The following is a 17864-nucleotide window of genomic DNA, read 5'->3' as shown; positions in this document are numbered from 1 at the left end:
AGACAATGAGGCCAACAGTGGTATGAAATGACATAGTCCTTTATTTCCAGCAATTTAAAAAACAGTGCAGAGGGAGGAACACACAGGAAACAAACCGGTCTCCGTGTTTGATGTGTCCGTGTGAGGACCACTGGTTCCCTGTGATTCCCTGTGGTTAACAAGGCGTCGAGGCTGTTGAAGGGGGAACATCTGGAATCACAAGGACTCTCACTTACTGGCTTTGTGCACTTGCTTGTTCAGGCTTGTACTTCATTTGATTTGAGACCTTTCAGATTCAAGGAGACCCAACCTGCTGAGGTTCTTGCCCCCTCTCTCCCCCTGCCATAGAAGTCATTATTACATTACACATCATAATCAAACAAGTGGTCATCTTTTATTAATCAAAGCTAATTAAGGAGACACTATCTGGGGCGAGCCTAGCTCCTGATTGGTTACGCTGAGTCGAGGTTAAGGCCTGTCCATGACTTGTGAGTACTGTAGCCCTCCCTGCATGAGACAGGGTGTGTGTGTGCATATGCATGAGGTGTTTAATAAGTGGGGTTAGGCACGGTGCTATTCATTAGCCTCACCAAAAAGCTCTGCTGGCCTTTTGGAAAGAAAAAAAAAAACACATACAAGAAAAGCAGAAAATGACACGAGCCAAAATTAAATGACAAAATAAACAACCTTATATATAGAATAAATATAGTATGTACAATTTGCTTTGTGTGCTTCTAAAAATAAATAGACAAAGCATTACTTGCCCCCTATAGAAGTATTCACAACTTTCCATGGATGTAGAGGCAGAACGCTGGCACCTGGTGTGTCACAGAGGCCCGTCTAGACTCAGACTGACGGCATAGCGCCGACTCAGCGTCAGTCCGACGGACGTGTGGGCTGGGTCCAGAGCAGACGCTGTGCAGCTTACAGTACTTGTGCATCTGACCAGCGTGACAGAAGTGGCTTCACCTTTACAGTGGTTGCTGCAGGAAATTCATCACACAAAGCAACAATCACAAAGAGTTAAAAACGATTAGGGATAAATGGAAAAAAACTATTTTAACATCATTGGAGAATTAAAAAAATAATGAGTCAGACCAAAAGACAGAAACATAATCAAGTTTTCCACATTGTGCCCTGCACATGCTTTCTGCTGGCCCCAGAACAGTCTGAGAAACTCCATGACTCAAGCAGCACGTGCAGGTTTCTGCCGAGACACTGGGCTTCGCGGATGAGCTCACATTTATTATGTCCTCGTCTGTAGAATGTGTAAAACCAAGCACTAAGGTTGGACTCTGTTCCTCCTCATGTCATTAGGTAAATTAACAAAGAGATATAAACTGCAGAGAATGGCCTTAGTGCCTGGTCACACCAGAAAGAAGGGGAGCTGGTGAAAGCCTCCCCTCCCCTCACAGTGTTTGGTTCTCAGGATCGTTGTGCTAACATGTAAAGTCGCTGAGCTGTTGGCTGTGCATTGATGGTGTATTTGTGGGTAGAGAGAGACTTCCTATCACATTCACTGATGCTTGGGCAGCAACAACAACCAAGCAGCAAATGGCTGGTGGCGGCTCAGTGTTGAGCACAGTGAGGTGCCATTTCCTCTCTAACCAACACTCGGAAATGACACATTCGATTTCACATGAGACTGTTTCTGCCTGTGACATACGGTAGCACTTGGTGATTATGCATCTTGTTTGGAGGAACTCTTCTGCTGTTGTCTTAGTTTCAAATGTTAAGAGTAGAAATGAAAGGGCCACGTCCCCATTGAAAATAATGAGGACTGGCCGATCGTATAACAGGTGCTGATTCATATCAAATGCATTACTTACAATAACTAAAATCATTGCCTTAATTAAAGTAGTGAGAGTCAGTTATTAGGTCTAAGGAGTCTGTGTTGCTTGGGTCCACTGCTGGGCAGCTGCTGTCAGACGTCCAGCCTCCAGTGGGTAACGTTCAGGCACACGTGTGATGCTCTTCTCTGTCGTGTATGTGGAAGCGTTGGGTCCTGGTTCTCTGTGCGTGTCTTTCCTTGCATTCAGTTGCCCACATTAGTGTCTCTGTCCCCGATGAACCAGCGCATGTGGAAGCAGAGTGCGAGGAAGCCAGTCCCCAACAGGTCCCCTAGTGCAGTCAGGTATGGGATGGAGAAGTTGTCTGGGTCCATCCCTCGGCCCCACATCCAGTGAACCATCCAGTCTGCCAGGTAAAGGAGGATCATCACCTGGGCCCAGAAGAAGAAGAAGAAGCAAAGCTCATTTCTTAGTAGAAATAAAACCAACAGCCTAGGGTTTCCTGCCACCACTCAGCCAGCTGCCTTCAGCCACACGGGCCAATATCAGGACACTCATCACTAAAGCCACTGGATAAGGCTCAACGTTACAGTATTTAGTTCATTTGGTTAGTTATTTAGTTATGATGACTCCAGAGAGCAGAATATGCAAACATGCCATGATGAAAAATGGGAGGTAGAGGGTTTTTACAAACAGGGAGCCGGTATCATTAGCGATGCTGGCCAAAGATGAAGCCAACTGGTCTTAAGGTGTGCAGCTCTAACAACAGCTAACAGCAAAAGAAAAGCTAGGTATGGAGCTGCAGATGGGTCTGAGCCTACTTTAAACAGAGGCTGCACCATCACATGTAGTTATAAGGTACCTGCAGTAGAGCAGCAGTCAGGTAGAAGGTGATAAAGATGGGCGTGAGCGTTGTGTGGCCCCCTCTCAGCGAGTTGATGGTGTAGAGGAAGACAAGGTGACCCGGGGCCACCAGCAGAAACAGCACACGGGCTGAGCGGGAATTCACAGCTGGAAGAAGACAGGAGCTGCGTTGTATTTATAGTAAAGGTAATAATAAACTAATATCCACCGTGGAACAACGGAAAAAAACAGTGGAACGTTCCACATGCACCAATCAACTCACTGGAGCCGAAGAAGGAGGTGCAGGGCGTGGGGCACTTCCTGGGGGTGGGGTTGGGGTCCCCCATGGGCAGACCATTCATGTGCAGATAGGTGGAGATTCGACTGGCCTGCACTGCAACCAGGTTTCCTGCCACACCTGCACAAACAGCACAACAAATGCAGCAGAGGTGCAGGTTTAGCTCGGAATCCTGACACGGGAGACGAGCGGCTTCGGAGACGCTGGGTTCTGGACAGGAAGCGCCCGCTCACCGTTGATGACGGGGGTGAACACAGCCATGCCAGCGAAGTTGGGGTTGGTCACAGTCTTGTCGAGGATCAGACCGCCGACACTGACGCAAGCAGACAGAATGAAGACGTCACTGACTGCACCAGCTGCCTACATGCACAGAGCTACGCGGTGAAAGCAGCACCTGCTGATGGCCATGGCAATGATGACTGGCTCCCAGCCCGAGTACAGCACCTCTCTGGTGGACGGGATCTTTCTGGCGATCAGCACCCACAGCGGGCACATGGCCACGAACACCGCACACACCAGTGGGTTGGCGAAGTCGTTGTACTCTGTGGGAGAAAGACGACCTTACACAGGGTCTAAGCGCCTGCTCCACCACTAGATGTCAGTCTAAGCACGGCAACGCAACACATCACAGAGCATCAGTTGCACAATATCTAGATACACAAAGCCCTCGCATAGTCAAGACCCAGACACCAGCTGTGTTTTGTGTGCTTAAACCAAAATAACCCAAATAATCCCAATATAGAGCTGCACTGAGGCATTTCATTTGAGGAAGACTCCTAAGTGTGTCACTGTCTGTGTCTGTGGCCAGAAATGACACAAATACCCAGCGGGTTCATTTTACCAGCACAGACAAACAGTGGAAGTTGGGCAGAAGCTCAGGCTGATAACATCTTCAAAGGAAGTGCGATGACAGCATCACGTTACCGTCTGTAATGACTCTTCCCTTCACACTTAAAGGCAGCGTGAACAGCCTGATCTCAGGCCAGCAGCAGCGGCAGCAGCAGCGTGCGCCTACCTAGCTCCTTGTACAGGCCTGTAGAGATGCCTGCCAGCAGCGACAGCGTGATCAGGTCCCCCAGGCTGGCAGCGATGGGCGTGGCCACATTGTCAGGGTTGATGCCCACCTTGCGAGACGCAACGATCACGCCGATCATGATGATGCCTGTGGGGTTCCAGGAGAAAGAGCTTTTAGAAGGTTTAGCAGGACTCAGAGCATCACAGTGTAAGGGTGGGTGTGTTACACAGTGATAAACCAATGTAACGACAACAGAAGGCATAAAGTCACATCTGAGTGAAGGGCTCTTTGAAACCTGCTCCTCAGGACGCTGGGCTGCTTCAGGTGCTCTGTGGGGAGAGGCCACGCTCACACCCAGCAGGACGCCCTGTAGAGAAGCCAGCTCCTTCTGGATCTGATCTGACCTTAATGCTGCTGTTTTCCACTTCATGTACTTGTCACTGTGTCTGTTGTAGCTCTTTGTGTTTTAGTGTGAGCCCTGTAGTTTTTTCCTCCCCGTCCTCGGTCCTGGAGTGGTTTTGGTTTCGTCACTTTTGATTAAACAGGTTTTCTCGTCACTCAGTCTCTTTGGCTCCTCAGAGGTTCCGGGTTTCTACCAGACCGCACCGAAGTTTTCCCTGCTACAGTGACAGTAAACACGAGGGGTGTTTACAACAGACGCTCATGGTTCCCAGAGGAATCACTGACGCCTTCAATGTTTCTCTGTGTCTATGATGTTCACATTGGTTGAGAATTGAATCATTTTAACTACTGAAGGTATTTATGTGTTATTTGCTCCACATGCATTTCACTGACTATGCTTCTTTTTACTTAGTACCATCATCAGAAAAACATGGCCTGTCGTCTACATTTAACCCAAAAAACCCATAGAACAATGATCTTGACGTTTGTGTAAACTTAAAATGCTAAACCTTTTTCTCAATACAGGGACTGTGAAGGTCCTCCAGATCCCAATATAAGATGATTGACAACAATGTATTTTACCAACAAAGTCTGAAATGCAAAACCATCTAAAAGAGAAAACTGTAACCTGTAAATGGCTGCAGGAGAGAACATCAGCAACAGATGTGGTGTGACCTCCACGCTGCTGTAGCATCTTCGAGCGTCTGTGTTGGTGTGTGAAGAATGAATGGTGTCCATGTGCTAATCCGAGAGCTAATTCTTCCTGCTATGAGACGTCTGAGGTCGTCCAATGGACTCTCCACTGCTTCGCTGTGGCCATAGCTTAGCTCCAGTCTAGCCTTAGCATTAGCTTCGCTCACCCAGCTGAGGTCGCAACTATACAGTACTTTCCAACATTCTGTGCTATTTAGAAGCCGACATCAACCTACACACTGGGCTTCAGTCAGATCAGTTGGCTAGGTGGCATTCAGGGAAACCATAGTCAGGTTCTCTAAGTTTAGCTCTGACAGGGACCTGATGAATGTGTGAGCCGTACCCAGCAGCAGAGAGGCGATGAAGGCAGTGGCCACGCTGGAGGCGCACAACAGCACGGCGTGGCCCAGCCGGAAGTGGCCCTCTGGGATCCAGCCGAAGATCACAGCAGCAATGGAGGCCAGGAAGCCCACCACGGTGGCCTGGACCTGCACACACACGCAGGCCAGCGCTGGCTTAGACGCAGCATCACACAACGTCAGCTGGACGTGGACGTGGGCCTGCGGCGGCTAACACGTGCTAGCACAGGACACTTGCTGGACTAAATGAGACACACACTTTTCTTCCTCCGCTCATTTGTGTCTTATTGTTGACTAACATTTAGAAAAGTGAAGGCTGGTGTCTAAATACGGACTAACCACAGGGAAACTGACACCGAGCGCAGTCTGACATGAAGCACTTGTGATCTGAGCCACCTGCTTGTGGACATGTATGTATATGCTGCATTTACCTGGATGAGCGCCAGGTTGCCCATGATCATCTTCCACATGTCCTTTGCTGTATCCATCTGACCAATGTTGGCCTGAAAGAGACATAAGGTCAACGCCTTCTGTGTGTGCGTGTGCTGGTAGAATCAGTTGCATCTTGTTCAAACAGAACAATACAAGGTCAGTTCAGTGGACAAAGACCCTCTGATGTGATCCCTCATCCTGCGGCAGACTCCACTTATCTCATCTTTCTTCCCTCTCTTCACACACACACACACACACACACACACACACACACACACACACACACACACACACACACACACACACGCACACACACACACACACACACACACACACACACACACACACACACACACACACGCGGTCTCAAGCATCGAGTGGATGTGGCTACAGTGGGCTACTGTGTGTCCACATCAATGATCCTGGTGCTCATCTCTGGTGAGAGGACACAAACAGAGGGCGACTCTTCCTTTCTGTCGCATCACAGCTTTCACATATGCAGAAGGAAAGACACAACACACTCCACCCCTGACATGTTGGCACAGTAAGACGCTGGACAGAGAGCTGAGGTGTGAGTTTGGCCGTTTAACAGCTGCCATGAGATTAGTGACATCTGGGAGGATGAGTGGGCAGAAGATCACACAGGCTGTAAACAGGTACTTTGAAGAAGCAGAGCTTCAGTGGTGCCACTAGTGTGAACTGGGCCCTCGCCTGCTTCAAGCCTGTCTCGTTTGTTGCTGTGTCTCATGCTTCCTGGTGATTATGTCAGTGGTCACCTGTCTTCACATTACTCTGGTCTGTTAGTAGTTGTGAGTTTAGCTGTTACTCTGTCGTCTTTTTCTGTGTCTGTTTAAGCGTCTACTGTCCACTCTGTCTGTGTTATTTGTCCTGCCTTGTTTTGTTACTTGCCACAGGTTCTATGCTACATGCACCTATTACCTCTCACCTGTCTGTGTTTTCCTGCTGATATATTTATCATATATTTTTTCCTGCTGTTCAGTCAGTCAGTCAGTCAGTCAGTCAGTCAGTCAGTCAGTCAGTCAGTCAGTCAGTCAGTCAGTCAGTCAGTCAGTCAGTCAGTCAGTCAGGCCTAGTGTGTATAGTTCTAGTGAGTAGAGGAGTTAAACTATTTTCCTGCATTGTTTACATCACCACCACTCTGAGTTCACAAAGATTTGCGGTTTTGCGCCTTCGTGCATGAACTGATGTGTAGCATGTAGCATCACGTTCAATTGATGATTATAACAGGACGCAGTAAACGTCCAGAGCTGATGATCCCAGCGTCACAGTGACATGTGTGTCTGCCAGATACACGTGAAGCCAAACAGCTACAAACACTGATAGTACAGAGGGTTGGAGGCGAACAGATAAGAGGAGGCCGAGCATCTGTGCAGAGCTGTGGAGCTGCCACACAGACACAAGAATGAATCTTTAACCACCAGTCTGTGCTGCATATAATACATACATAATACAATGGCAGATCCATCACTACCATGGGGTCATGTGACAGCATTTAATTTTATTGACTAAATAGGGAAAAAATATTTTGATCTGAGTTGAAATTCTAAGCTGTTGTTGAGAACCAAAGTATGTACTGTATGTAGTACAAAGCATTCTGATGTTTCCGCTACCGGTTCTGTAGCTGCTCTCATCTGTTTACAGTGTGGCCCTAGTTTATTCCCCTAAACATATTAATTTAAACACACGGAATGAGTAGAAGATGATGAGCAGAGACTCCAGTACTGGGGATTACATTATTTTTTTGTAATAAGCGCATTAGGAAATGTACAGTGCTGTAATCTCCTCATAATTAGCAGCAGCGTGGAAAGAAACGTGGTCCTGCTGGGTCCAGACAACAACGTCCCACGACCCGACTCTGGCCCACGTCTGACAATGGAAATAAAACTATGCTGAACTGAAACTACTGTATGCAACTTACATCAACACTTGTGCAACCAACACGAAAAAGGGCAACTATTGACACCTACTCACTATACTGATGAGGCAGTGTTAAGAAATGCTGAAGCCATTGTCTATCATGACAATGATTGAGCACCAGTAAAGAACTATGGGAAGGTCTTGGAGTGTGTGCAGGAGAAGTGTCTTGGAACCTCCTTAATGTCCAGACCAGCACATTAATCCAAGTGCCTGATTGCACTTGCTTCAACACTAGTCAGACCAATTTTAAACCTCACATATGGAACTTCAAATTCAAGTACAACTTCTCAGGGTGAATGAGTTGAGGTCTCCACGCCAGCGATAAGCATGTCACCTGTTTTCCACAGAGCAGTGGAAAGAATTTGAGGATTGGACTGGATTGGTGCACTTACCAGTAGAAAGCTGAGCCCTCCAAGGGACAAAGAGCAGGTACACGCACGCACGCACGCACGCACGCACGCACGCACACACACACGCACGCACACAGGCACGCACGCACGCACGCACGCACGCACGCACACACACACACACGCACGCACACAGGCACGCACACACGCACACACACACACACACACACACGCACACACACGCACACACACGCACGCACACACACGCACACACACGCACACACACACACACACACACACACACACACACACACACACACACACACACACACACGCACACACTGCTCTTACCGCTGTTGAAAGCCTTGAAGCCAGTGTCATCTCCAGGTTTCCTTTGAGCCCCAGCAGCGCAGGAACTAGGATGAAGACCTCCGACACCTCCGTAAAGACGGTCCAGTGCTGAAACGACCAGGACCCACGTACAGTCAGGATAATAACACATGTTCACATCTCTATGGACACCAACACACGGGTAGGATGTCTCCCTGCCTCTCTGACCTTGTTGTTTAAAAGTGATTCAGTTGTGCAATCAGACCTGTATGATGGATCAAAGAGTCCATCTCTACTGCTGCTACTTTATCATATTGACCCTCCTGTTATGGACCAAGGTCACTGGGACTGTAGTGATTTATTGTCCTCTCGTTCCCTCTTGATTTCCCTCGGTCACCTTTACCTGTGAGTTTTATCTCCTTGTGCACACACATATCTCACTGTAATCACAGTGGAATGTGCAGCACACGTGTTATGATAATACTGTTAACAGGTCGTCAGTAACGGTAACATGTGATTTTAGACCCTGTGTTTAAGAGTCACCCAAACACAATAAGAAAATGTTGTGATAACGAGATTAAGGAGGGTGAAACTGTCCATTCAATTCCATTCATGGTGAAGATGCTTTACTTAAAAGAAAACTGATGCTGACAGCGAATAGTCAGTGAAATCATCCAGTAGAGCTCATTCTTGTGACTATTGTGAATCGATGGGGTAATAATACAGGCCCCCTCCTTTAATCAGATTTCTAGCAGGTGTAGGTCCTCAGTAACCTGGTGCTCAGAGTTCATGCAGCGGCAGCAGGTCGGTGGCCACGTACCAAACCACTGCCTCCATCTACACCTACAGTAAAAGTGCTCATCTGTGGAGCTGGTCCCCGAGGCCCCCAGCACTTCCACTTCAGTCTGCCCAGAGCGGGATCAATATCCAGCCTGGCTGACGAGAGAAGGAAGGAGCGATGCTGCCGCTCCAATCACAAACACTGTGGCCTGCATTCTCACACTAGCTGCATTTTTTGCATTTCATAGTGTGGCTCCTGCCGCGCGTCCAGATGTACAGACTGGCCGATAAGGGGACGCTACAGTTGAGCGTAGCTGTATCAGTAGGTGTGGCCCTGACTGCGGTGTGGGTTAAAGTCCGTCGGTGGTCAGGCCGAGCACAGCTCGCTCTCACTGCCAGCCTCCGCTTGGCTGCTGCCTTGTGCCGGCCCAGCAGCCTTGGGAGCACCTCTGTGAGCACTCTTCTTCTTTCACAGCCGCATGTTTTCAATCTTTCTTCCTCTCTTTACTTCTGTCCCACTCCCCCATCTCCCTGCCTCCCCCGTGGTGATATATGTTGTTGTCTCCATGGAACACTGGCTCTGCGCCAAACAAACTCTCCTCATGGCCACCTCCTCGGTTCTTAGAACTGTAGTGCGCAGCCCCAGCACCTCTGTGTACAGACCTATAGGAGCTCTGGTATGCAAGGCCCACTCGGGTCAGGTTGCCCGGTTGAGTAACATGGCCCCTCATTTTATTTGTGATCACTGTACTTGCTGTACTGAGTGGGAAGCTGAACCTAATGGCATGCAATGTCAACGAAACTCCAGCAGCGTCACAGAGACTACACCAGGTGGCGTCTCTTTCATTTTCCCAGTGCTACAACATAGTTAATAGAGTTGGGGTCAGGCCTCATGCTCAGACACGTGCAGTGCAGGCTCAAATTAACTTGGATGTGGCCAGAATGGAATTTACTCTGAAAGACACCAACATCAGCCATGCAGGAGCTTAAATAACAATGAGGAACAAAATTCAAAGTGGGAGAGGTGGTCAAATGTCAATGTCAATCATGTCCCACACTATGCGGACGCACAGGAAGCATCTTGAGTCATTAAAGCAACGTCGGCTCCTCAAAGTGAAACGTTGGCGAGCGCTTGGTGCAGCAGAAAAACATTTTAACGTGTTAATCCTTTCAATCACCGCGACTTACATCCTTCCTAAGCAGCTGTCAGTGCAGGCAGTAATCAGCAGGAGCCGCTCATGTGAGGCGGTGGAATCACACAGAGGGGGTTCAGACACAACTGTCCATTCGTTTCTACCACTTATTGGTGTTATTCCGCTACATTACGGTAGAATCGGGGGCACTTAGGGTTGAACTTGTGTGACCTGGTCTGACCAGAATCAGGGACAAGAGCCAGAGGCAGCAGGGATGTCTGAGACATTAAGCCCACGCTCTGGTTTCGCAGCGGCCGCTGTATGAAAAGCAGGCGAGTGGATGCGGTTGAACCAAAACTGTTGATTTGTGGCCTGCGAAAGCTTGGCTGACGTTAAACCTTTGTGTGGACAATGACTTCCTGTTTACGGCTACCTTTATTTTTAGATGGGGTTGAGACTGAAGCTGTGTCCCTCTCCTTAGCTGTAGGTAGAAGGCCAACCACAGCAGCAGACAGACAAACATTATGATGACTGTATGCGCAACTACCTTGGATAATAGTTTGTCTCAGACTTGTCCCGAGACTGATGACAAAATCATTAGTTTGACCTTTGACACTGGCGATTCCAGACACCAAGCACGGCTAAACATGCCATTTGCAAACTGAGTGACCTTTAGTCGATGTGAGCCGTTCAGCCAGTGAGAGGCTGACGTGTCGGGTGGTTTTGCAGATGTCTCACTCCTCTATAGTTTGAATAAGCCAGATGACTCGGAGGTCCCACTTCATAGACTCCTGAGGGTCAAGAACTGGTCCAGGGCACAACTCTGGGCTCTGAACATTAAAAACATACTTTTAGCAAAGGCCCTGATGCAGTCTGAGCGAACCGAGAGCGGAGGAGGGAGGGAGAGAGAGACGGAGGGTGAGTTAGACAATTACCTTCTTGCAAGGACAGGCAGGGATTAGCTGAGTTAGCGTTTCACGGTGTCATGGAGGAGGAATTAGGCAGTGAGATGACCTGCAAGGTGCCCAGCACAACTCCCCTCCACCTGCCGTGTCCTCTCACTGCATTTAAGGCGTGCTATAGGACGTGACTGACCAGCGGCTCTGGCATCTCTGCCTCACCTCTAAAGCAATGGTGCAGTCAGTGTTTTGGAAACTGGAGAGAGTGCAGCAGCATGGTGCCTAAGTGGAGGCAGCTTGAAAAATGTTTGACCTCAAACCTCTGCATTCCTGGTCTAGTAAGGATACCTAACCACACCGTAATAGAGGCTTTGATACTGTACTGTCTTTGTTTTCATGTGGACTTCAGCTCAGCTGCAGAGAGCTGCCATTTCAGGTGCTCCAGGAACAGTACAATTACTCCCTGCCTGCCCCCTTCCTGTGTGCTGGGTTCCTGGGGTCCACCATGTTGGCATCGCTGTGCGTGTACACAATGTGCCTGAACTGCTCCACTGGCAGCCTGACCCCTCCTGCTTTGGCTGCATCACAAGCTGACTCTAAAGGAATATATGACCTGTCAGCTCGGCTGGGCCTGCATTACCACCCTGCACACTTAGATATAATCAGATCAAAAAAGCAACGGCAGCGAGTCAGCAGGAAATGAAGGAAGGAGAGTAATTATAGGGGTTTTATTTTTTCCTCAGAGGCAGAGTGGATCCAGCAGCTAAAGCCTGCTGTTCTCATTGCAGAAATTCTCTTGCTCATTACACTAGCATTTAGCCAACGCCAGTGTAATGAGAGTTGGGCAAACACCTGCACGTACCCAGCCCAAAAAGATGCTGCAGAACTACGACTGTGATGCTATATTGTTCTGCTCTGTTCTGTTCTGGTCCGTCACACCGACCGGTCCACGCCACTGAGCAGGGTTCTGCTGGACGTTTGTTCCTCTACAAGGACGTTTCCCACTAATTAAAACGTTTGCTCAAGCTTCTCTAAAGGCTCGTATTTTTGTGTTCTACAAGGTCTTAAACCTATTTTGTAAAGTGCCTTGATAAGTTTAGCTGCGATGTGATGCTGTATAAATAATATGAATAGCTAAAACATGCCAAAGACTCACTACCTTAATATGCCTGGAGCACCACTGAGCAGAAACACAGCTGTAAGCGTCAAAGTAACTTCTCAGGACACAGCATCCAAGCATTTAAGTCCATTCTGTACACAAATTTAGTCTTTACAAGGTCCTCGAGAAAAGCAAGTCAATCGCATGTTTTCAGTGCAATAGAACCTACAGTAGCCTGATTATTGTCTGTGTGCTGTGACCTCACCACATACAGTATAGAACATGTTGGGATCCTTACCTGGACAATGTCTAGAACCATTCCAGCTGCCACTGTCCCAAACCCAGCCAGCAGGAAGGGAAACACCACCTGCAAACCAATGGAGAAGGAGGTCTCCTTCAGAGGCGCTGGTGGCTCGGGACTCTGGTCGGTGCTGGTGTTGTCGCTCTCGTTGCTCTGGCTTGCATTCTCCAGCAGAGCGTCTTCCTCCCGCTGGCCTTTGGCATTGGCTCGGCAGTCCATTGTCCCCACGATCTCAGGCCTCTCCTCATCCTCCCCAGTTTCGTTGGACTTCTCTGTGAGAGACGTGACTTCTGTGAGCTCCAGCTCAACCCCGGTCCCAGGGCTCACCTCCTCTGTGCCCTTGGTGAGGATCACCGGGTGGACGGAGCAGTTGGAGTTGAGGAAGGCCGGTGTCAGGGGGCCTCCCTCCTTCTTCATCTCAATGGCCCCGGAGGACATGTCGATGTCGGGGAGTTTGTCTTGTTCTTTCGACCAAAGTACCATGCGGAAGCCTTTGGAGACAGTTGACTTGACAGAAAAAGGTCGGAAAGGTTTGGCCTGGCGGTTTTGGGGAAGTCAGAATATAATTCTGATCTGGTCTTGAACCTGATCAGCCCAGTTGATTTATCCCATTAAAGGAGGAGGTGCTATTAAAGACCAAGAGAAACCTTCTCTGTAGCAAAAAACCTGCAGCGAGGCACATGCAGCTTGCGTCTGCAGAGCCCGTGTTCCTGTCGGTGCTTTGGGAGCAGGACCAGTATGTTCTCCATTCACTGCAAGGTGCTCAGGGGAGGCCGTCGCGGAAAGAAGTGCACATGCTAGTTTTAAACAGACGACAAAGCGGTGACTTAAGGGACTCACCACAGAAATCCCCCATCCAGTAACAGTCCTTCCAGATTCCAGCACAGACTGGTCACGTTGAGAGTCCACTGATTAAGTCAGACTGGTGGCTGTACTGGTATGGGAATGTCTCACCTTACACCACGTGGCTGCTGGGAGGTTTTCAACACAGATATTTATAGACGTGCCGTATAAGGGTGGAATTACCGGCTGCAGAAATGTACCCGTCCAACCAGAGTGGACCATCACCTAGGAAAAGGACAAGTCCATGAATGACCCCTTCTGAAATGTAAACATTATTATGAGCACATTAAATGAATGATTCATTCATTTAACTATTCCTACATTGGGCCCAAACTGCCCAACAGAAAACAGCAACACTGAGCCAACCAGAGGAAAACTCACATATTAACTTCATACAAAACTGACCTGATCAAATATTATAAACTAAATATAAGCCATGTTCACTTCCCTCGTGAGATACATTTAAACCTCCAGTCACAAGTTATTGACAACAAATTTTAGGAAAAGCCTTGAAGCACTGACTCGCTGTCACGTTTTAATACAGCACTTTACTCCTCATGGCAACACAGATGAAAAGTGAACAGTCTTAAACACTTTCATCCACCCGGAGGCTAAAAATATTCTTTCCTCTGGAAAGTCCGAAAACGTTTCCTGCAATGTCTTTCAAAATAAACGTCCTTCTTGGTTATTGGTCCTGATGTAGTGAGACACTGAAATTCTAATAAAGAAGAACGAGAAACTACATGTGGGAAGTTCAAATCCAGTAGTACAGTCGGTTATAGCGGACATGATGCTGAGTGAGTTCACCTCAGCTGGGCTTTGGTCACTTCTCTTTTAATGGCAACGCACTAGTCACGCAAAGCAAAACAAACTTTTATTTTGAAAGGCGGTCTACCTACTTTCAGGCTATTTGTGGCTTACTTGACGCGTTCTCATCCGCCTGCATGTTGCGACATCCGCACACAGACGCTGAAACAATCCTCTGTTTAGTAGTCAGGACCAATACCAGCCGAACCCAACATGGCAAAGGCGTAAATTAGCGCTCCCTGGTCCGGGCTGAATAGAGTCCTCCTTTCTTTCTGCAGCTCCTTTAAACGGGGCACGGGGCTGCTCAGCGCCGGCCCGTGGGGCTCATGTCACGGCCACTACACGCATCACCACGAGTATGCGGCTTAGGACATGAACGCACCATCCGCATAAACCTACAGTAACGCGGTGGTTCCGGAGTGGCCCGTCCGATGCTGCAGTTCACTTAGTTCATCTCCGCTTTTACTGCTCGCCTGCCCCAAATAGCAGCGCAAACGTCCCACAGGTTGTCGCATACGAGGAGCTCGTGGTTACTGTACCTTGTAACGTGTCAGCGCGGACCAAGCAGAGGAGATCAGTGAGACGCCAACTCCGTGCGGCCGCTGCGTCCTCGTGAGGCGCTCGAGATGAGGCGTGGACGCCGGTGCGCACGCTTTATGCACGGCACCGGCTGTGTGCAGCCGCCTTTCAAGGGTTAACGGTCGTTAATGGTTAAACCCTCCCTTCCGCGCGGTTGAAGGCTGGGTCCCATTCTGTCTCGACCCCGTCACATTTCACCCGTGCGCTGGCCCCCGCCGCCCGGCTGCGTGGATGCGCATCTATAATACACCCGTCCGGTGCAGGGGGCCAGGAAGCCACAAGGCGGGCCCTCCTTCCACGCTCTGAGCTGACGATACGCGCCCTCCTCCCACCACCCTCCTGACACCCCCCCCCCCCACACCCCGTCTCCATTGCGCACAAGCGCGTCCCCTCCTTCCACCACAGTGTGTGGAAATGTGTGGCTGTGCGGTGCCAGTCTCCTCCACATGCCTACTAATTTACTGCCAGCGGGGTCAGACAAGTTTTCATTCGACAATAGGCTAGAACCTATCAATGACTAGGTGGACTATTACACAGCACATCTGACCTGACTGAGTGGACTTTCGTTGTTGTTCCACCAACTCTGAGGAAATTGGGAAACAGGTCAACAGAGACAAACAGAGAATCTGGGAGGAAGTGTTGCTATATGATCACACAAATTTTAACAAGCGGGTTCTGATACACGACCCACTGTGGGACCTGAGCGGACTAGGACATGAAAGGGGCCCTGGAGTTTCCATGTGAACACAACTCAAGAGAAGCTCAGTCTGGACTCACACCTGCTTCATACCCATGTTTCAGTGTTGGGCTGGGTTCACAGACCTGCCTGTGAGGTTCCCCCAGATCCCAACTCATCACAAATTACACATAATCAGAATTAGACAGACAACACCCATGTTTACATGCTCTATCGACAAGCTACAGTTCAGTAGATTATCTCTGCATATGCACTAAGCAAATCATTGACTGAGTGTTTAAGGTAAATGCAGACAACAGTGACAAGATTATCTTTGGTACAAAGACCAAGCATTCATCTGAAAAATAGTTTTGCCAACAACAACAACAACAACAACAACAACAACAACAACAACAACAACAACAACAACAATAATAATAATAATAATAATAATAATAACAATAATAATGTGGTAATAGTGTGTATTCTGTTATTTCCCTTTCTTTAACATCTTTTACTGAACATAAAACAATGTACAACAGTCTGTTAAGGCTCGTGTTAGTTGTGACAGATACAGTATGTTGCACGCCACCTCTTGCAGTTCGCTGGAGAGCAGAAGCTCTAACAATGTCCCCAGAGGACCTGCAGCTTTGTTGTGCTGTTGCTATACAGCCGCTCGGCTCAGCATCACCAAGAGAGCTTGCCATCTATTCACATACGCTTCCCCCTGTTTTCTCCCACCTGTGCTGGTTTGCACACAGCATAATCATCCACTAAGGACATGGCAGGAAGAGTCAGTATATGGCACAACACACAGAGGCCTGTGGGTGGATGTGCTGCTACTTCTACTTCTACCCCTGCTTTTACTCAGGCCATATTGTTTCATTAGCCACCACAGTGGAGGTGATGTGGTGTTAGACTGTGTGCTGTGCATTGAAACTACAGACTTCTTGTAATGTGTACAAACTACAACTACCACAATAAACATTTGAGAGGTGTAGCTTATTGGCATACAACAACTATAGAATGGATCTACCTGTTTGGAAAGGTTTGGACTTATGGTTCATGGACTAGAAGGGATTATAGGAGGACTCACAGACAAAGTCAAGCTTGGTACTGATGTGTTCATGCCTGATTTGTTGACATATTTCTGATAAACCCCGTGGTTCTGCCGGTGGCAGATGTCCTCTGTTAGTAGAGTTAGTAGCTGTTAGCTATCTGTTCAGATGACCTCTGTCCCACCTGGAGCCTTTAGTGTGGGATCTTGATGGTGCTTCCGGTTCACTCTGTACGAAGAAGAAGAAGAAGAAGAAGAAGAAGTCAAGTTTATATCACTCATTAAATTTGCCTTTTGCTCATTGCGCTTAAAGTTACATTAATCTTCTGTTGTTAATGTGTTAAGATGAATCACAGCCAACTCTGTCAGTCATTGATTGGACAGGATGTGGACAAAACTACTAAAGCATTACATCTTCCACTCAGTGTCAGGGCAATGAATAAACCTCATAGCTTCTTCTATCTCATCTGCAACTTTTCCACAAGAAGCCAGAAGTGGAGTCCATTTCTGCAGCATATCCACAGTTCATTCATTAGCGGCACATGCGTTTCCTTATCATGGCTATATACGGCAATCATCTCAGTATCAGGTGTGAAACTGGAGAGTGAGAGTGGATTTGGCCTGAGGTGATTTTGCTGGTGGGGCTCTATGACGCCCCCTAGACGAGCTCCTGACTCCACTCAGTTGGCGGCTGCTCTGTGTAAATACTTGTTTGAGGATTTGAAATGTACCTCACAACAAAACCTGGTTGGATGAGGCCACGACAGCAACTTTCAGACAGTGTTTTACATTTGGCTGATTTTCTAAGCCACTTTTCCAAACCAGGAAGTGAGGTGGGAAGTGAAACAAAGCGGCGCTGGGCCCCTGCACGGCTGCGGCAGAGTGCTGTCCCTGGCAACGCTGGGCGGTCGGTGCCAGTTTTGGGCCACTTCTGTCCTAGGGCTTCTTTGAGCCCAGAGGAATGTTGGGGGTGTTTTGGAAATGGTCCCTCAGCTCAGGATGAATGGCTGTCCACCAAGGACACTCCCCCCTACTCCCAGCCACCTTCTCGAGCTTCCTCCCCTACGCACAAAGGGCAGCAGAGGACTGACAGACCTGAGCTTCAGATCTCATATCTTGTCCTCATGCCTCTGTGAGTCATTCCATCTGTAAGTCCTACAAACCATTACTTAAGAAACGGGTTACAATGTGGAAGCTGTTTCTGTAGATGTGTGGGACGAGGAGACATTGGCTTTGAGCTGCCTGATGGACCCACATCTGTGGA

The 17864-nt window shown here is 48.5% G+C and overlaps 1 protein-coding gene across 2 annotated transcripts; it reads right to left on the bottom strand.

The window, feature by feature from the left end:
* Positions 1-23: 23 nt before the first annotated feature.
* Positions 24-15140, bottom strand: slc41a1 (solute carrier family 41 member 1). Of its 2 annotated transcripts, none has more exons than XM_029151157.3 (11): positions 14828-15140; positions 12636-13706; positions 8448-8555; positions 5811-5882; positions 5364-5508; positions 3926-4072; positions 3305-3452; positions 3144-3223; positions 2896-3030; positions 2632-2780; positions 24-2200 (listed from the first exon to the last, which is right to left on the bottom strand). In XM_029151157.3, exons 2-11 carry the CDS (start codon positions 13119-13121, stop codon positions 2015-2017), a joined length of 1656 nt encoding a protein of 551 aa, XP_029006990.1. In that variant the 5' UTR covers positions 13122-13706; positions 14828-15140; the 3' UTR covers positions 24-2014. The 2 variants fall into 2 exon arrangements, with proteins under 2 accessions (XP_029006990.1, XP_029006991.1); XM_029151158.3 differs by lacking the exon at positions 14828-15140 and adding an exon at positions 14381-14762.
* Positions 15141-17864: the final 2724 nt, after the last annotated feature.

Source organism: Betta splendens, chromosome 5, assembly GCF_900634795.4.
Source record: "Betta splendens chromosome 5, fBetSpl5.4, whole genome shotgun sequence".
Lineage (NCBI taxonomy): Eukaryota > Metazoa > Chordata > Actinopteri > Anabantiformes > Osphronemidae > Betta > Betta splendens.
This window is presented reverse-complemented; position numbering and strand designations above follow the sequence as displayed.

Coding starts and splice junctions, on each gene's coding strand:
- slc41a1 (XM_029151157.3), bottom strand. CDS start 13,121: ATGGTACTTTGGTCGAAAGAACAAGACAAACTCCCCGACATCGACATG. Junction 4,073..5,363: donor CATCGCCTCTCTGCTGCTGG/GTACGGCTCACA, acceptor GGAACCCCACAG/GCATCATCATGATCGGCGTG. Junction 2,781..2,895: donor CACCTCCTTCTTCGGCTCCA/GTGAGTTGATTG, acceptor GTCTTCTTCCAG/CTGTGAATTCCCGCTCAGCC.